This window comes from Geotrypetes seraphini, chromosome 5 (assembly GCF_902459505.1).
Source record: "Geotrypetes seraphini chromosome 5, aGeoSer1.1, whole genome shotgun sequence".
NCBI classification, from domain to species: Eukaryota; Metazoa; Chordata; class Amphibia; order Gymnophiona; family Dermophiidae; genus Geotrypetes; species Geotrypetes seraphini.
In genome coordinates, this window is record NC_047088.1 from 149,755,605 (window position 1) to 149,776,698 (window position 21,094).

General features: G+C 41.6%; 1 protein-coding gene across 3 annotated transcripts in view; it reads right to left on the reverse strand.

The window, feature by feature from the left end:
• NBEAL1 (neurobeachin like 1) overlaps positions 1-21,094 on the reverse strand; it is a 400,332-nt gene that overhangs the window by 84,088 nt on the left and 295,150 nt on the right. For all 3 annotated transcript variants that reach the window (XM_033945971.1, XM_033945972.1, XM_033945970.1), the window contains 4 exons: positions 14,980-15,075; positions 8,269-8,393; positions 7,187-7,321; positions 132-262 (listed from right to left, as the gene is read on the reverse strand). In XM_033945971.1, the coding sequence (XP_033801862.1) occupies positions 132-262; positions 7,187-7,321; positions 8,269-8,393; positions 14,980-15,075 (487 nt within the window). The remainder of the gene's footprint in view (positions 1-131; positions 263-7,186; positions 7,322-8,268; positions 8,394-14,979; positions 15,076-21,094) is intronic.

Below are 21,094 nucleotides of genomic sequence, written 5' to 3' on the forward strand. Positions count from 1 at the left end.
TTCTCTATCAACATGTCACAAGATCCAGATTATTAACTTACTTACTTACTACCAAGTGCATCTGGGAATGTAGTTCTTCAATCTAAGAAGGGCAATGACTATTCAATAAGGTTCAGGAAAAATTAGCTTACTATTTTGGTTTTCCAAGAATTCAGGAAAATAGAAGAACTCTGGAATCAGCTCCTTCACATCATTAGGGTTATCCATGAGAGCTTGCCAGGTGGCAGCAATGGAATGGAACTGTCGATCGGCACAATCAAACCTATATAATTAGAAGAAAAGCATCACAGTGAAAGCCAGATTCTTACAGCTGACAAGAAAATACATCTTGAGACAGCACAGGGATGGCACCTCACTAGTAGAGACACTTCCAAGTAGCAATGCCATTCTTGTGTTTTCCTCCTTTTTATCACCATGGCTGGTTTTTTTGTATCAAGCTTTTTATTGTTTGAAATGGGAATGTTCTAAGTGACTCACTATCCAAAAACCCTTTCCAAATAAATACCATTTAACAGATATCACCAAATGTTATTCAACAAGATTCTACACCCCCATAAAAAACTTTATTAAAGTTCACTTATCTCAAATTTTCAATGGGTGTCATCTTGTGAAATTCAGCATTTCTATCCATCAAAACTTTCAATGGATGCCAATTTATGAAATTCAGCCAAAGCCAGGCTTAACTGCAATTAAATTTCAGCACTTCTGCTCTGTGCTTACCAGCGGCTGAAAGGAGGGACTAGGCCAGAGAAGGTAAACACCCGCAGGAGGGAGGCACAAATTTGGGACACAGAACAGAGGGAGGGAAGGACGATGAGGGGTACATTGGGACAAGGAAGGGAAGAAGAGGGGTGCTTTGGCACAGGAAGGGAGATGCAGGAGCCCAGTTAATAAGTATGAGTCCGATGTAAGTCAGACGTTCTTAACTTGGGGACTGCCTGTACTTTATTTCTTATCAATTGTGTATTAATAAGTCCTACCTTCAAAAGACACTTATTTGTTTTGGGTCATATGTTTTGGGTGTGTAATAAATTCATGGTGTCAAAAGAGGTCCCTGTGGGAAGAGGGGTGCCTCAAGGGTCGCTACTTTCAGCTCTATTGTTCAATATTTATATGGCGTTGATAGGATTATTGTTTGACTCACTAGGTGTATATTACAGATGACATGTAGATGAAATATTATTTTTCTGGTAGATGCTTGTTTAGATTTTTATGAGGAATGTTGTGGATTGGATGATTGCTCACAGATTAACTTTGAATGTGGAAAAAACAGAAGCGATATTTGTTGGGAGGAGTGGTGAAGAATTGTGACCAGAGTACATGAATTTGTTGGGTGTCAATTTACCTGTGATGAAGGAAATGACTATGTTAGAGTGAGACTTAACTCTGGTTTTACTATGAAATGCCAGGTCGGTTTTACTCAACTTTTCCATTTTGATTTTTGATCAGTTGTACAGGGAATGGTTTTGTCAAGGTTGGACTACTGTAACATCCTGTACCTTGGAATATCTAAGACTAAATGTTGGGCAATACAGTTGGCCCATAAAGCAGCAGCATGGCTTGTTATAGGCTTGGCAAGAACAGTTCATATAACACTGGTACTGTGACAATTGCATTGGTTGCCGGTGATATAGGGTCAATATAAGGTGATATCTATTGTTCATCAGACTCTGTATTACCCAATACTATTGTATTTTAAGCAGCTGTTGGCAGTTTATCACCCAGGCAGGTTACTGAGATCTGAAAATTCTATGCTATTGGATATGGCTGTTAAAGCAAGGTATGCAGATACCAGAGCATCTGCTTTTTATATTGCAAGTGTCAAATTGTGGAATACTCTTTTGAGTCAGCTGTGGTTGTGTGCCAGTATGGTTGGGTTTAAAAAAATAATTGAAGACTCAACTCTTTGTATCTACATTCTTGTGAGGCAGCTCCTATTTTAAGTAAAGGATCAGCTAGCAAGTAGAATATCATGAAGATACAGCTTTTCTTGTCTATGCTGTATTTTTATTGTGTATGTTTATACGGAAACCGTTGAGGTTTAGACGGTATATAAATATAAAAAATAAATTAAAAAAAAAACAAAATTAAATTAAAGGCGATTCTCATATCTTTCTCCTTCACCATTAAGCTTGGTGTTCTTGTGTCAAGTTTTATAATGGTTAGAATGGGAATGACCTATGAGATCATGGCCTAATTCTCATAGGGTTGTAATCTCAATGCTTTTCCAGTACAGAGATGCTACAGTGTTTACAAAGTTTCCAGTGTTTGAGAAGTACTGCTTTAGTATGCATTTCTATATAGAAGTTTTCTCCCATCAGAACTTCACAGCCAGCTACTTTACAAGATGAATAGCAAGAGAGTCTCTTACTTATAGAACATGCATTTGTCAGTCTTACCATTTTTTTTCTAAGCTTTCTGTGAACTCCATCTCAGTTATAATCTATTACCCATGTATTTGGTTTATACTGAAATATAACTCCTGTAGTAATACTTTGCATTTTCTATGCTGTTAGTACATTTGCCACTTGATTATGTTTCTCATTTGCAGATGCTGTTGGGTGTAATCATTTTTGATAAAGCATGTAAACAATATTCATTAGGGAACAGTGAGGTCAGCTGTTAAACATAAAAATGTACATCTTGATTTTAGTGATTTGGAAAAGGCACTTCAAGAGCTTTCAGTTAACACCTTGTTTGTGCATTTTTAAAATCAGGTTGTTTTGAAAAAAATCAGGATTAAATCATCATTATTTTGATTCACTTTTTAGAATCTATAATTTTTATTTGTAGAACTGTTGGATGTTTAAAAATGCTATCAGGAGGTTTTTTAAATAATATATTTTGAGATACCACCTTTCACCTCTTCAGCAGCTCCTATAAACTTGATGATACCATCAAGTTAGGCTGTTTAGTCTGATTGAAGAGACAAAGATTCTATAAAAGGCGCTGAGCAGTGCCTACATTGTAGGCACCACTCATTGCAATTGTCAATCAAAAAAATGGTGCCATTTATAGAATCACACCTAGTGGCACCAAAGCAGACTTAGGCATTGCTAGGCATCCTAGACACAGATGCCATTCCATTAGGCCAGCTTTTCACTGGGCTAATTTGGCGGTGCCTATTTCGGACGTCTAACGATGTCTAAGTCAAGCACACCTATTCTCTGCCCATAACTATGCCTACTTTTTAGTATAGGCATCATTAGGCGTCCCTAAGCATTGGATGGCACCTCCACTTAGGTGTCGTTAGGCATCCTAAGAGTTCGGCATCGAACTATTAAATTGCTTATTTTTTTAGTTTTTGATTGGCTGAAAATCAGCATGGTCAATTACCACACCAATTAAGCCAATTAAAAAATAAAGTTTGGTGCATATCCTGAACTTAAGCATTGCTAGGCCATGATTAGGGCATCTAACGATGCCTATACAGGGCACTGTTTATAGATTATGGCTGTAAGAGCACAACATGTTAGCTGTAGGTAACAAGCTCTCTATTAAGTTTTCAGCTGCTTTTCATTCTTTTTTAGCTGAATGCTTCATTCAAACTGTTATTTTTTATTTTAGATTCTACCATCTAGAAACATAGAACCAATACAGCAGATAAAGGCCAAATGGCCCAGCCAGTCTGCTCATCTGCAGCATCCACTATCTCCTCCTCTCCCTAAGAGGAGGAGATAGTGTCCCATGCTTTCTTGAATTCAGACATAGTCTTTGTCTCCATTACCTCTGCTGGGAGACTACGCATGTATTACTCTTTCTGTAAAACATATACCGTATTTTTTGCTCCATAAGATGCACCTGACCATAAGATGCACCTACCTCTAGAGGAGGAAAAACCAAGAAAAAAAAATTCGGAACCAAATGATATGCCCTGTACCCTGTCCCCCCTCTGGTGGTTTAGTGGTAGGCCGGGACAGGGTACATCTAGTGGTGGGCACGTCTAATGGTAAGAAGCCCCAAGCCAGCCTGCCAGTCCCAAACCAGCCAGCCTTCTCCAAGCCAACCCCAAACCAATCAGCCAGCCCGCCAGCTCCAGGCCAACCAGCCTCAGGCAAGCCTCCCCCAAGTACCTTTTTAAATTCTGTCCAGCAGCTCCAGCTGGCTTCTCTCCCTCCCTGCCTGCTGCTGCAGCCTTCGCTCTTCCGGGCTCCGTAGGTTCTCGCAGCAGCCATTCGGAAAGCAGCGTGGGGCTGAGCAGGAGAGGGTAAAGCTTGCTCCTGATGTCTGCACTGATCTCTGCGCTGCAGGCCAGGAAATAAGACAAAGGATACATACTGAACCACCAGGGTAAAAAGGGGGGAGAATGACTACGGACGAATGGGTGGGTGGTGGCAGCGGGCGGGCGGGCTTAAAAAGGTGGTGAGGCGGGGTAACAAAATTTGTACCTTTGCTTCATGAGACGCACCGAGATTTCCACTAGAGTGTTGCGTGGGGACAGAAATCCCACCCATCCCGCCCGCCCCCGCCAGGATCCTCTCCGTCCCCACCCATCCCCGTCAGGATCCTCTCCGTCCCCACCCATCCCCGCAAGGAATTACCTCCATCCCCGCCCGTCCCCATAAAAAGCAGCAATTACTTTTGACAGGATCATCAATTCCACAGTTTCTTTTGTGTTTGCGCTGCTGTTTCCTTGTGGAATCTCTTTGGTGGAACCCTTTTTTTGTTTTCTGTTCAGGTAATTAGCTTATAAATCTCCTCTTTTACAAAGGCTGAGGTGTCCTTTATATTATATGGATGAACCCTGCTTCCAAAGCCTTCCATCCCCGTGGGAGTCCTGTTGGCTAGAGGGTGGTCCCCGTGGGAGTCCTGTGGGCCAGAGGGGTGTCCCTGTGGGAGTCCCGTGGGTTAGGGGGGATTCCCATGATCCCTGTGCAGGCCTCTAATTTCCACCCACTTTTGTGTGGGAAAAAAGTGCATCTTATGGAGCAAAAAATACGGTACTTCCTTGGATTCTCCTGAGCCTATCACCTCTTAACCTCATTCTCTATCCTCTCATTAAGGAGTTTCCTTTCAAATGAAAAAGACTTGCCTCATGTGTATTTATGCCACATAGGTATTTAAATATCTCTCAAGAATCCAAATCGCAATAACAAAATATAAATACAATAAGCAAAAAATTATTATTAACCTAGTGGTTATATCAAAGTGAACAGCGGTCTATCTTCTTTTTGAAAACTATCTGGCCTAATGGACTTAATCAGAAAGTAGAATGGTGTGCCTTCTACTGACGGTGAGATCGTTTGTTCCAGTGAATAAAGTTTTTTGACATTGACCCCCCAAGAAACCGGAAGTATAAATTCTGAGCCGTGTGTGTACGGAGCAGAAGAGAAAGTGATTGCCCTGACGCAGCCATTGTTCGGCGAAACAAGAGCCTTGTTGGTGACATCCAGTTCCTTGTCTTTTGTCAGTGTGAGAAGTGCTATAGCAAGAAGATCTACTCTCTGCTGTTGTTGCCATCATCAGAAGATAAGTGAACTGTTTTGTTCTTTTTCTGGCTCCCTGTGCACAGTGGTGGCTTTGGTCCCGTTTTGAAAAATTACATTTTGAAACATGTGGAGTTTTTTGCCTATGATACAGAATAGGACTGGCTTAAGAACTCATTGGCTTGCCGCCCGTATATTGTTGATAAGTTGAGGCTTTTTCTCCACCTATTATAAATGTACTTTCATGGGGTATCTCCACCACTAGGCTAATAACAATTTTTTGCTTATTGTATTTAAATATCTCTATCACATCTCTTCTCTCCTGCCTTTCCTCCAAAGTATACATATTGAGATCTTTAAGTCTGTCCCGTATACCTTATGACATAGATCATCAAACCATTTTAGTTGCCTTCCTCTGGACCAACTCCATCCTCTTGAAAGTGCAGTCTCTAGAATTGTACACAATATTCTAAATGAGGTCTCACCAGAGTCTTATACAGGGGCATCAATACCTTTTTTTCCCCTACTGGCCATTCCTCTCCCTATGCACCCTAGCATCCTTCTAGCTTTCGACGCCACCTTTTCAACCTGTTTGGCCACCTTAAGATCATCACATACTATAACACCCAAGTCCCGCTCCTCTTTCGTGCACAAGAGTTCTTCACCACCTAAACTGTACCATTCCCTCGGGTTTCCACAGCTCAAATGCATGACCTTGCATTTCTTCACATTAAATCTTTGATGCCAGATTTCAGACCATTCTTCAAACTTTGCTAGGTCCTTCCTCATGTTTTCTACACCATCAGGGGTGTCTATTCTATTGCAGATTTTGATATCATCTGCAAAGAGTCAAATCTTACCCAATGATCTTTTCAGCATCATTTACAAAAATATTTAAAAGTCTAAGAATCGAACCTTGAGGCACAGCACTAGCAACATCTCTTTCTTCAGAGAGATCTCCATTTACCACTACCCTCTGTTGCCTTCCACTTGAGGAAATAGGTATAATTCTACCTTAAAGAAAATGGCAGCGACAACATCTGAACTTGGAGCTGGGGTGTACAGACTGTACTGTAAGGACTCTGAGTGAACCTTTCTAAGCAACAGTGGTAGAGGCTTGCAGAAATGACCAGAAGTGCAGAAAAACAAAATCAGGAAAGGGTGGATGAGAAACTCAGCTTATCGGTGGAATGCACTTAGAGTCTGGTAAGGGTGGCTATAGCCAGCAATCTTTAAAAGAAATCTCTCGAGCTTGGGCAAGGGCTGTTTACTGCAAAGTGTGAGTTCTGTTGAAAAATTCCCTGAATTGGGTGGAACATGGGCAATAAACAATTTGCTTCTAAGAAATTGTAACTAGATGTAAGTAGGTGGAGTAAATGTAAAGTAGAGGCTATGTAATAGGGCGTTTAAGGAAATATGGCTGATGTTTCTGTTATCATTCCTTTTTTCAATGCACATTGTACAAAAAATCCTCATGATAATATACATGCAAGCAAATATTTGACATGTTAAAATTATTGACTTTTTAAAGTTTATATTTATGATTTACTATGCTTTAGTTATGATTTTATTAAGTATTATTTTTTATTGTATTTATTATATTTTAGTGATGTTCATTTTTATGTTTAACAGCTGCCTGTATAGGCAAAACATGGTTAAAGTTTTGAAACTTACTTCCAATACAGCTATATCTTCTATTTGGTGATCTTCCCTGTGTATGTGTAGCAATAGTAATTATTTTTCTGTCAGCCATGTCATACCTTCCACTTTGAAGTTGGATATGTAGTGAGGTAAAAGGTTCTACACGCATAAGATAATGCATCACGCCAGCAGCATTCGAGTAGTGTGTACCATAATGAAACTTGTCAATGACTGGGTCTTCGAAATTCTCAAACCTAATACAAACAACAAAACCTATAAAACATCTGAAATCACCAAATTCTACAGCTATTGGAAAAATCAACTTCCTAAACAAGGCAATTTGCAAAGCCATTTCTGTGGATACACTAGTGTTTAACTCACAAAAATGAGCTCTCTGAAAACTGTCCACACAAACTTTTGTGCTTTCAAAAAGTTATGTTTATAGTTTTTGAGTAGAAATAATAGTACCTTCAGAAAAAAAAAATAGACTCACAGGTATGCTGGTACTTTTTCTCTAGGAAATTTTCAAAGTGATAAGTACATGCATATAATACCTTTTACATGGAAAACTGGTGCAAAGTACTCATGCACTTTGCAACAACATGGACAGTATGAAAATTGACCTTGTATGTAGCAATTTCATAACAGAGTGTCTAAAAAATTTTTCAAAGCAGCACCTGTTTTATAATGGCAAAATAGATGTTATAAAATAGGCTCTCAAAACTTCCAAATACTATTATACAAATTTACACCTGCTCCAAGCAGGTATAAATGTGTGCATGTACTTTGTGTTTACAAAACAGTTTTATAAAACATGTGCATACAATTCACGTCTGCTTCAGCTCCACTCAGACTATGCCCCAGGGAATGCTTACATACAGATCATAAAAAAGTAGGCATCTTCTTATATGTGAACTCCTCCATGCATAGCCATTTGAGTGTGTAAAATGTGCTTTACATGATGCTTTATAAAACTACTCCCATAAGAGGCAGGAATGGACTTTCTAACCACAGTTTACCAAATTCAACACATTTTTTTTTTTCAATTCCAATGGACAGAAGCTTTATCTATAATGAAAACAGCTCAAATGCAGCTTGAGGCACTTCTTTTTCTGAGGAAAGAGCTCCTTTTGAATAAGGAGTAAACAATAACAATAACACTCTGACCAGACAGCAGATACAACTTATTAGAAAATCATACTTTTCTTTTACAGCTCTAGCATTCTTCTTGTTCACCACACCAACGGGCTTAGAAAGATCTCTGAATACAGCTGGATTATTCAAGTCCAACTCTTCTGATGTGTAATCCTGTAGAACCCAGGGAAACTGGAAAAATCAAAGGTCAAAATCAGAACTGGCATTTTTTTCAATTATAAAAAATGGAAGGGGAGGTTAAAAGACTGAACATGTACTGCCAAAAAGCATTAATTTTATGAGCCAAAAGTGACAGAAGAGGGACTTCTTTCAATTTCCTTTACAGGACTGATATTATTCAATGTAGTTTTTTATTGTTAATTGAACATAGCATTATAAAAAGTGTCTTTTTTCCGACTGTATTTTTCTCAATTTAAAATCAATTCTCAAACATCTATTTTTAGAAACACCATGTTTTTTCCGCATATAAAACAGTAATTTAAAGAATTTTTCTGATAAGCTACTGGGTAAACATGAGGCCTGCTGCTCATGTGTCACTTCCAGTTCATATCTGTTGTACTGTTTAGTTAAAATAACTATTTTAGAAATTCAGGTCCTTCAGGGCCAAAATAGAACAAGAGGCTCAAAATGTATTCTTGTAACAGAGAAACAAATCCCTGTTCAATGCTGTAAGCTACTGTTTTAACATCAGCTAAACAGAAAATATAGTCTGAGTTTTATTGTGGATTGTGTATTTTGACTATGTAAAATCTGTGATTGTAACCTTCATGGCCAGAAACTCAGCAAATAAAAAACACATACCCTCTTTGACTAAGGTGCGCTAGCTGATTTAGCACGTGCCAAACGCTAATGCGTCCACAGAATATAATGGATGCGTTAACGTTTAGCGCGCACTAAATCGGCTAGCACGCCTTACCTAAAGCAGGTGTTCGCTGAGGACAGCAGGATTCAAATCCTCATAACATGAATGACATTAACTGATGGAGCCCAGATTGGGAACTTTTCTCCAGAACAGAAATGGACCACACTAGTCTGTTCCAAGATTAAGAAGAATACACCTCCTTGGGTAGATGGGAAGGTATGTGAAGATTTATGTCCTGCTGTCCTCGGAGAATACCTGTTATAAAGTAATTCTGTTTTCTCTGAGGACAAGCAGGATACACTAATCTTCATAACATAGAACTCTCTAGCTACAGGCTGCCTTTTTAACAGACAAAGGAGAAATTAGGCCTTGTTAATTTTCTTTTAGTCCCTCCAGACTCGCACAGATGAATGAGTTTATGCACCTCTACCAGCAGGTAGAGAATGAAAATAGATAACTTCTAAGATAGCTATAAGTGGGCTGAGCAATCCCCCTAAAGTCAATCCCCGAATAGCCAAGCAGCCGAAATCAAATTCATGACGAAAAAAAATAATTTAAAAAAATATTATCTTTGAAACTGAGAAAAAAAGGAACAAACTACACATCTCAGTGACAAAGGTCTGCCAAGCATTCCAGTCAACCAAGTACTGCTGTACAGAAAGGAATGCCAAACTCCCAATAGACCAGGAACTCTGTTTCTTTTGTTTTCTGGTTTTTTTCTTTAATTTATGCTCTTCTGAATTGTGCTGTTATTCCATTTGACTATGTTCAGACATGCCTAGGCATAAAGAAACCAAGGCATAAACTGCCACAACAAAAACTGCCACCAAACACCACTGCAAACTACCAAGAAATGGAAGAACTGAGAACGGGAGGGCCCTATGCCAGTCTGGAGGGGCTAAAAGAAAGAAAATTAGCTGGTAAGACCTAATTTTTTCTTTTATAATATCCCTCTAGACTGGCACAGATGATGGGAAGTACCAAGAAAAACTGGATGCTACATCACATGCACCCTAAAAAATTTGAGAAAGGGAACTCAACAATAAAACACCTGCAACTGCAACACCCACCATACAGATGTAATGATGTCTAGAAAAACCACGTTCAAAGTGAGGCCCTTAAGAGTAGAGGACCCAAACAGCTCAAAAGGGGGCTCAACAAAAGCCGACAAGATCAGGTTGAAATCCCAAGAGGGCACTGGAGAGCACAACCCCCAAGAATGTTGCTAGAGCTGCTACCTGGACCAACAACAAAGACCAGGCCAGGCTTTTCTCCAAACCATCCTGAAGAAAATCCAAAGCAAGCAGTAATGATGCCCCAAAAGTAAGCCCGTGCAGTGGAAGTCTTCTGAGAGCCCAAAAGGAACCTGTGTTGGCCATTGTTGGAAACAGGATATTGGGCTTGATGGACCTTTGGTCTGTCCTAGTATGGCAATTTTTATGTTCTTAAATCACCCGTTCGGAGTAACCTCTCTTTGCTAATCGTGTCCTTTCAAGAGCCAAGCCATAAGACAGAATGGAGCCAGATCGAACATGGGACCCAGAACAGGACCCCAAGTACAGAGGGAGTCCGAGAGAGAGAGAGAAAAATGGGCTCACTTAGAGTAAGATGGATTACATAGTAACATAGTAACATAGTAGATGACGACAGATAAAGACCCGAATGGTCCATCCAGTCTGCCCAACCTGATTCAATTTAAAAATTTTTTTTTTTTTCTTCTTAGCTATTTCTGGGCAAGAATCCAAAGCTTTACCCGGTACTATGCTTGGGTTCCAACTTCCGAAATTTCTGTTAAGACTTACTCCAGCCCATCTACACCCTCCCAGCCATTGAAGCCCTCCCCTGCCCATCCTCCACCAAACGGCCATACACAGACACAGACCGTACAAGTCTGCCCAGTAACTGGCCTAGTTCAATATTATTTTCTGATTCTAAATCTTCTGTGTTCATCCCACGCTTCTTTGAACTCAGTCACAGTTTTACTCTCCACCACCTCTCTCGGGAGCGCATTCCAGGCATCCACCACCCTCTCCGTAAAGTAGAATTTCCTAACATTGCCCCTGAATCTACCACCCCTCAACCTCAAATTATGTCCTCTGGTTTTACCATTTTCCTTTCTCTGGAAAAGATTTTGTTCTACGTTAATACCCTTCAAGTATTTGAACGTCTGAATCACATCTCCCCTGTCTCTCCTTTCCTCTAGGGTATACATATTCAGGGCTTCCAGTCTCTCCTCATACATCTTCTGGCGCAAGCCTCCTATCATTTTCGTCGCCCTCCTCTGGACCGCCTCAAGTCTTCTTACGTCTTTCGCCAGATACGGTCTCCAAAACTGAACACAATACTCCAGATTAATTACTACAGACTGGATCTTACTTACTCTGTGAGCTGGTTGCAACTAAAACTTTCCACGCTAGGTACTTCAGATGGGATGCATTAAATGGCTCAAATGGAGCTTTCATCAGTTGGTTTAGAATAACATTGAGCTCCCATAACACTGTGAGTGGCTTGTGGGAGGCTTCAAAAGATGCAAGCTCTGCATAAAGTGAAAACTACAGGCTGTAATGAGATGGAGGAGTTTACCTTCTACTTAATAATAATTAAGCTCCAACTGCAGTATCATGTACCCTAATTGAGTTGGGTCTTGAAACCTGACTCTGAGATATGCATTGTAGGAGGTATTCAAGAAGTTTTTATGTGGGACAGGATCAAGGATCTAGAGCCTTTCTGGCATACCAGATGGCAAACTTCTGCCATGTAAAATTATATGACCTCTTTGAAGAATCTCTTCTGGATGCCAAGATTTGAGAAACACCGTCAGGCAAATTCATGGAATCCAATGCTATCCTCTCAACATCCGTACTGTGAGGGCTAGGCATTGGATAATGATATGCAGTATAATTCCCTGATACTGCATGATCAGTACTTGAAAACATTCTAGTCTCATGGGACTTCTCATAGAATGATCCAAAAGGGGAAACAAACTTGGTTCGGCCACTATAGAACTATTAGATCCCTGATACTGTCTTAGAAGAGGCTTTCCTATTAGGGGCATTAGAGAATACCCATACAGAAGAGTACCTCCTGAATGATGGAGAAAGACATCTGAAGTTAGCTTGTTGTATATTCCTGTCCTCTCTATAAGAACTGAGGTATTTTCTTGTTGAAAGGAATGGCAAAAAGACCTGTCAAAGGGTTATCCCACTCTCAATATATCTTGTGGGCTGCAACCTTGCCCAAAGATCATTTTTAGATTTGTAGAATTTGACTCAGTTTGTCTGCTAGGTAATTGTGGTGGCCCACCAGATATGTGGAGTAGAGAAGAGCCTAATGGTTAGTGCAATGGGCTAAGAACCATGGAATTGGGCTTGATTCCCACTGTAGCTCTTTGTGACCTCAGGCAAGTCACTTAACCCTTTCCATTTATGCAGGTTAAAAAAAAGGCGAGCCTGCTAAGGACAGAAAAAGTTAGAGCTTAATTTCTGGGGAAACAGCCTGCAATTCAATTCCACCACTTCTTTTTAAACTCCCGAGCTTCAGCCCCTCCCTTTTAGTCTGCCTTCAGGGATGAAGAGGGAAGAGCTTGGAGCAAGGAAGAAAACAAAAATTTAATACCTAATCCAGCTCCCCTATTCCTATTGCTCCTGGCCCTCCTACCCCATCATCCTTAGCTCATCTGTCCCCACCCAGCTTCACTTCTTTTTGTTCTATAAATTAAGCTCTGGGAATAGTGCCTGGATATAATATGTAAACCACTGTTAAGAGGCTGGCCTTTATGCTTATTCTTTAAGCATAGGGAAGGGCTGCTTTTAAACTGTAAGATCAGATTGTGTCCTGATGTTATTAAGCCATGGAGAAAATTTTTGTTCCCTTAGGCTCCTGCGGCTGGCGTCATGATTGTTGCTGTTGTCCACGTCTCACCATGTCGGGGTAGGTAGAACCGACGTATACACACCCTGAAGAAATCCAAAGTATGGATGGCTGAAATGTTGGTTCGACCTACCCAGATGCAGCGAGACCCGGACAAGAGCAAAAATTGAGAAATATTTTGTTAGTAAGACCTGGTGTTCATTAGCTAGGGGTCACTTTCTTCTTAAAATGTCCCTGTAAATGTATAATTAAATATAGATCTAAAAAGTATATTTTCGTTGAACCTACCCATTTAGCTTCCTTTCTGAGCACTAATTGTCAAGTGGCTTCTCTGGATATTATTTGAGATGTCTGTATTAATATTTAACCTGAGGTTAGAATGTATGCTTGCCTGTAATTTTCTTTCAGAAGATTTTAAAATTTCTTGCTAGCTAATTATCTGCATGCTGCTTTTCTCCCTATTATTTTGAACTTTGATGCAATGATGAAAATTTTCTTACGGAATTCTCATCACTGCACTTTTCTGTACAAACTTATTGATTATTCTATATAAACATGTCAAAAAATATTTCAATGGAAAGTTTTGAGTTTCTGCCTATCTTGATCTACTGACTTTTGTGTCAGGCCTTTGGAGAGAGGGCATCTAGACACCAGGGACTTTCAATGCACCAATGAAGTTTCCATGCTCAGTGGGGATCCACACTGGTGTTTCAGACACTGAGAGAATCCCTTTGAGGCCGCAGTGTTGAAATGTCTTCCACAGGCAGTGCATAGGTCTTGAGGACTGGTTCAATTACCTCCAATCTTGATATCAATGATGTTGAAGAACTCTGCATTGAGCAAAATGCTCCGTCCTTTTCTCAAGCACTTTCATAAATTGCTCTTCAAAGGCATGGGGCATCACAGTAGGAGTGGCCATGTCTGCCTGAGTTATTTGAGGTATATCCAAAGTGGGATCATGGGTTCATGGAGACTTATGCACCTTCTCCAATGACATGGAGGATGAGTAGTCCTTATGTTGGGGGCATTTAGGGGACACCAGCAATCTCAATGCTCTTAATGCTGTGCTTCAAAGACTCACAATGTGAGTCATTACAGCCTCCACTTGATAACCAGCATTTTTATCTCTCAGAACTGATGAAAATAAGGATGAAATTTTCCTCTTCTTTGGGCAGGAATTAGAAGAGGATCAACTTTGATGGTTTCATTTGACATTCAGTGTTGAGGCTGATCAAGATACTCCTAATGTCAATGCATACCCAGAATCAGTTGTAGCTCTGGAACACATGGAAACTGATGCTTCCAATGCAGATATCAATGGACTAATTTTATCTGTGCAAAAATTCTTCTTACAGTGCTACTCACAGATACAAATTATTTTCCTTGACATCTGTGAATCCAAAATAAAATGAGATATGGTTGAGTCCCAGGCATTGTAGGCATCAATTGTGTGTATCCCATGATGAATATGGTCCTGTTGCACCGGGAGCACTCTTTGAAGCTGCTAGGGACTCTCTTTTGGGACATTTTGTTCAGGAAATAGCCTCAGGGAAATCCAATGATTCATTGATGAAAAAGTATCTGAAAGGGAGCTTGAGATTTAAAGAAGGCTACACTGAGCAGACACAAAACAGAAATTTCAAAACCGAAAAACTTAACTAGGGAATAACACCACATGACAGCAAAAGGAACTTATACAATTTGACTGAAAAAAATTCTAAATAAAGCACTGAGACAGCAACTAAAAAATGTCTCTTACTAGTTCCATGAATAGGATTAATATGGTTCTGCACAACTGAGGCATGTGGGAAATGGTGTGCAGGTACAGTTGAACTGATTCAGAAGTTCCATAGTTCAGTACTAGAGAAAAGTTCCCATGTAGGGTTCACTGAACAACATCACCTGCTTGCTCTCAGAGAAATGCTGAAAATTGCAGCAGTAGTCACCCACAGAAAACACAAGAATCATTTATGCACATACAGTATATCTGAATCATTTGGGTGAACTTAAAGCACCTTCACTTACCACAGGATATTGAGCAAGGTCATTGTATGTTCTCCCAGCTATTGTGTTCAGCTGGATGAGGTAGTCAAAGTTAGAAATCTCTCGGTTTACCCATTTCTGTTGAGAAGAAAAAAAAGCAACAATAGAAGGAAAGAGAATGTTCTTTTGGGAAGTGTGTAAGTGCTTTCCTAATGAAGCAGGAAGGATGGACCAGTGAAAACTGGCAGTGCAGTGAACTTGCAGACCCCTAATATGAAAAGTTTTTTGCCTGTCTTTGGCATGGACTAACAAAGGAGTCAAAAAATGGAAGAAGAGGTGTATCTGCTCCAGGGGCAAGTATTCCAATGGGAAACACATTTTTCTCAACTTTTGTTATTTTCTCAATTTTAATTTCTATTTCTCAATAAAATTGAACCAACTCATCCTAGTCTCTTAATAAAGAATGAACTATATCACAACATACCAGTAAAATCATTTGTTTCAGCAATACAAAAACCAATGCAGAAAAAAACCAAACTTGACAATTCTATATTAGAATACAATAGCAAAAGAATAGAACAAGGGGAAAAGGGGCTTGTAAGAAAGAAAATAACTCTCTGGACAAAGAAAGGACAACAAGAACGAATTAATGCTATTGAAACCAAGAAAGGAAGACAGGCAAAACCTGAAGATAACCAATACACAAAGGGGAAAAAAAACACAATACAGTAAGAAGCTGAAGACTACTAGCAAATTCTAATGTACTATAAAGATTAAATCAAAGCCTGCTCAGAGAATGTATAACAGTACTGTATACAGTATATGTAGTACTTTAAGGCAGGCAAATATGAAGGTTGAGGTTGCACTCTAAGGGGCGCTATGGAATGGATAATGAATAAGATGTGTTTGTGGAGTATTTTGTAGATTTTTCCTACAAAAACGCCTGTTTTCATATGGTTCTGGATAACTCTAGTTAGATACAAGTATATGTGTTAGTTACGGCCACGCTTAATAGAAGCGTACGAAAAGTTGGTGGATAAAAATCTGAATATGAATGTTGCCAAGGCCAGAAAAAACACACTACAGATTAATATTAAGGAAAAGCATAATAATATTCTCTTTATGTATTTTGCTATTAAGCCAGACCATAAGGGAAATCAGGACACACTTCTGGAGATATGAAACTGCCTCCATGTTTCTTTCTCTTTCTCTCTACGTGTCTTTGTTCATTTCCTACTTTGAGCCTCGTGGTTCTAATTGATAACAGATGTGCTTAGGCCGGTTAGGAAGAGCATATTAGACTCCATATTCCAAAATGGAGTATAACATATATTAAGTATGAATGTAATATACTGTGTTGGATGTGTGAATGGGGCCCCGAATGAATGGTTAGGTTAAAGCCAGAACACTGATACCATGGAAACCCTCTGACCTCTAGTATAGGAAGGGGTCTGGGTCTTCTGTGTGTGTGTCAGTGAAACTTGAAACTGTCAGTTTTTGCAAAGCTCAGAGCAGGGGGGAATAGCCCTCCTCCTTTCTATGGTGCTGATAGAGACATTAACTTTTCAGCAGGTTGACTTTCACACAGACGAACTGTCTGAAATAAGTTTTGAGAGTGACAAAAAGAGTACTAGGTATGTTATAAAATGTTTATGCATATTCAGAAATTAATGTAAACAATAATATGACTTTAAAAACTATATCTTTGAGTTTGAAAAAACTTGTAAAGGAATTTCCTTTGTCCAAAGCTAAGGACAGCCTCTGTTAGTGGATTGGCAGACAAGTAATGATGTCATGCAGGACAAAAGGTACATATTGGGGAGCAACAAATTATCAGATTGAGATTCTTTGTCAGAATGCCAGTGTTTGGCATCTGTAAAGATCTTCCAGATAACGCAACTAATCTTTTGATAATTCATTATGGCAATTAATAAACGAAATAAATATTTTAATAAAATTTGTGTCATCGTGCCATTTTTCATGTACTTTTTACCCACCTATGAGCAAACCTGGCTGCTCAAGGTGTCTTGTGGAAATTTATTAACTTATTGTCTATTATGAACCGTTCAATGTGTCAGAAATGCATATTGTAAATGGCAGAATTTAGTTTGTATAAGTTAAACATTTTCACTGCCTGACTGAATTGGGAAGGGAAGAGGAAAGAGATAGGGAGGGGCAGAAGAGATCTATTATTTTGGTCTGAACATCATTCTGGTGTCCTATAAATTTTCAAATGCTGAACCCAGGCCAGTTGAGGAACACATCACCAAGCTGCTCTGTTGAAATTACTGGCACTGCTAGGAGTGGCTACATTTGGAAAGCCAGTTATCCAAAGTACTTCACTTGAAATGTCAATTTAGAAAATAATCACATTTCTCTACAAATATGTTTTTTCCATTTATATTAAAATTTCCTAAACAAGGTCCTTAAGAGCTTACTGTCAGAATACAAAGCCCATTCAAACTTAAACAAGATAAGGGTAAACATAAGAGGTGGAGCTGGCCTGTTGCTGCAAGACAACCTGAATCCCAAAATAGGACAATTTATTGAAACCGTTCTAGGATATACAGTATAATCACTCAGATTTTTCACTGCTATAAAGTTTAATATAGTGAACTCTTATGAAAGGAATTAGGAACTCTGTGTTTTATGGCCCAAAGATTATCACTCAGAAGATCACTGAGCAACTATTTCATTTTGTGTTGAAATACTTTGGGAAGAATTGATCAGTGTGTCCTGTTCTAGCTGGTCAAGCCCAGCACTAAGGGCTCCTTTTACAAAGGTGCGATAGGGCCTTAATGTGCGGAATAGCGCGCTCTAAAATGCCACGCGCGCTACCCGCTACTGCCTCCTCTTGAGCAAGTGGTAGTTTTTTGGGTAATGCGCGCATTAAAAACGCTAGTGCACCTTTGTAAAAGGAGCCCTAAGTATACTTAGCTTTGCAATATCTACTGAGTATGGCCATTGAGGCTGCTCTATTGATGGGGGTAGGGGTTGGGAGGATTTTTGGGTATACCTTTGAGTTATATAGTTGGAGTCACTTTTTCAGAATTTTTTGGAAATTTTTTAATAAAGATTAAAATTAAAAAAAATTATAACAGATAAAATTAAGATCATAAATTAACTTTATAATCATTCAATGTGGAAGACTATCATTTTGGAAACAGCATTGGCTTTATACTTGTCAATATGATGCTTTTAGTGGATTCCAGCAATAGCTCAAAACTGGAAACTGGCATTCTGAAGTCACTGCAGAATGTAGATTTATAATATCACTTCAAGATTTTCATTTACACAGTATCATCAGAAGTCCCATTCCCCTACTGCTACTAATAAATATTCATTATAAATATGAAAAGGCAGCCTCTTTAAAAGCAAATGCTGTTCTCAAAATTGCATTCTCCTATGTTAAATGATTAACACAATCCAAAATAAGGGAAGTATTAAACTCTGCATAGCTGCAAGCTAGTCCAACAAAAGAGCAAAGACCAGGTCTTCAAGACAAACAAATCTTTAATAGCAACCCAGTGGCGTACCAAGGGTGGGGCGGGGGGGCGGTGCGCCCCGGGTGCCAGCCCTGAGGGGGTGCTCCCGGCCTTGCCGTTCAGTCCCCCCCACCCCCGAAGGACCGCTCGCCCCACTGCACCACCTGTGCAGCAGCCCGCAGCAGGATCGCGACGTCAGCGATCCCTGAGCTGCTTGGGCGCTGCTTCCTGCGCCGCGGTCCCGCCCCTCCTCTGACATCAGAGGAGGGGCGGGACCGCGACTCAGGAAGCAGCGCCTAAGCAGCGCAGGGATCGCTGACGTCGCGATCCTGCTGCGGCTGCTTCATATGTGGCTTGGGGAGGCCAGGGAGGCGAGCGGTCCTTCGGGGTGGGTCGGGGCATCAGGCCTTCAGGGTGGGGCGGGCGGGCAGGCAGGCAGGCTTTCAAGGAGAAGGGGGGTGACAGGCAGGCAGGCAGGCCTTCAAGGGGGGGACAGGCCTTCAAGGGGGGGGGACAGGCCTTCGGGGTGTGTGCAGACCTTCAAGGGGTGCAGGCCTTCAAGGGGGAGGGACAGGCCTTCAAGGGGGGCAGGCAGGCCTTCAAGGGGGGCAGGCAGGCCTTCAAAGGTGGGACAGGCCTACAAGGGGGTGGGACAGGCCTTCAAGGGGGTGGGACAGGCCTTCAAGGGGGTGGGACAGGCCTTCGGGGGGGATGCAGGCCTTCGGGGGGGTGTAGGCCTTTGGGGGGGTGCAGGCCTTCAAGGGGGGGAAGGCCTTCAAGGGGGGGAAAGGCAGGCAGGCCTTCAAGGGGGGGACAAGCCTACAAGGGGGTGACATGCCTACAAGGGGGTGGGACAGGCCTTCAAGGGGGGGACAGGCCTTCGGGGGGGTGCAGACCTTTGGGGGGGTGCAGGCCTTTGGGGGGGTGCAGACCTTCAAGGGGGTGCACGCCTTCAAGGGGGTGCACGCCTTCAAGGGGACAGGCCTTCAAGGGGGGGACAGGCAGGCAGGCCTTCAAGGGGGGACAGGCCTACAAGGGGGGGGACAAGCTTCAAGGGGGGGGGACAGGCCTTCGGGGGGTGCAGACCTTCGGGGGGGTGCAGGCCTTCGGGGGGGTGCAGGCCTTCAAGGGGGGGACAGGCCTTCAAGGGGGGACAGGCCTACAAGGGGGTGGGACAGGCCTTCAAGGGGGGACAGGCAGACCTTTAAGGGGGGACAGGCCTTTGGGGGGGACCCTGGTTTAGAAGTACACGGAGGGAAGGGGGTGTTCAAAGAGACGTGCATATGCCAAACTTTGGGGGGGGGGAAAAAATAATGGGTCTGAAAATAGCCAAACCACCATCAGCCAATCCTCCTTTGAACTTCTTTAAACGTTCTGCTACATTTACAGGGCATTCATGATAGCAAAGAACTACTCATCACAACATATGCTGGATCTAATTATGTAAATCAGGGGTGCCCACACTTTTTGGGCTTGCGAGCTACTTTTAAAATGACCAAGTCAAAATGATCTACCAACAATAAAATTTTAAAAAAACACAACGCACACTGTACGCATAGAAAATGTTAATTATCATTCCTATTCCAGGGTTTTTCAAAGAGGTCAAAGCAGATGACTCTATGCACTATCACCTCAGTAACAACCATACAAAAATAGACAAATATACCCCCCTCCCTTTTTACTAAACCACGATAGCAGTTTTTAGAGCGCAGGGAGCTGCACTGAATGCCCAGCGCTGCTCTCGACACTCATAGGCTCCCTGCGCTAAAAAACTCTATTGCGGTTTAGTAAAAGGGGACCTTAGTGTAAAATATAGACAGCAGATATAAATTGAGACACATTTCGATCACTAAATTTAAAATAAAATCATTTTTCCTACCTTGTCTGGTGATTTCATGAGTCTCTGGTTGCACTTTCTTCTTCTGACTGTGCATCCAATCTTTCTTCCCTTCTTTTAGCCTGTATGCTTCCTCTCCTCCAGACCTCATTCCCTCCCCCAACTTTTCCTTCCTCTCTCCCTGCCCTTTCTTTCTCTCTGCCTCCCTTTCCTTTTTTTCTGTTTCTCTTCTTTCCTTCTGTCTCTCTGGCTGCCCTTTTTCTTTCTTTCTTTCTCCCTGCCCTCCCCCAAGACACTGCCACTGCCATCGGGGACCCAAACTGCCATCGGGGACCAGGACCCAAACCGCCACCAATAACAGGCCCGAAAGCCGACGCCAATAACACGCCCAAAAGCCGACGCCGCCCCAACCTCTCCCTGCTTCGGCCGACCAGCATCGCGAGGAACTGTTGGGGGAAATGCTGCCGGGTCCTGCCTTCGCGGAAACAGAAAGTAGGCAGGACCCGGCAGCAAGAAGAGGAAATGCTTCACTGACCTGTCTCCCGCCTTAGCCCGTAGCGAACGCTTGCTTCAGGGCTCTTAACATGTGCGTGCATGCTTCCCTTCTCCCCCCTCCCCCTCCCCGGGCATAACTTCCGGTTTCGGAGGGAAGAGAAGAGAAGCCTGCACGCACACGTTAGAGCCCGGAGCATAAGTTCGCTAGGGGCTGAAATTGTAGATCAGGACGGCAACACGAGTGCGATCGACTCGAGTTGCCTTCCTGAGCTACTGGTCGATCGCGATCGACGCGTTGGGCACCCCTGATGTAAATCATAGTGATTGCGGAATACACCAC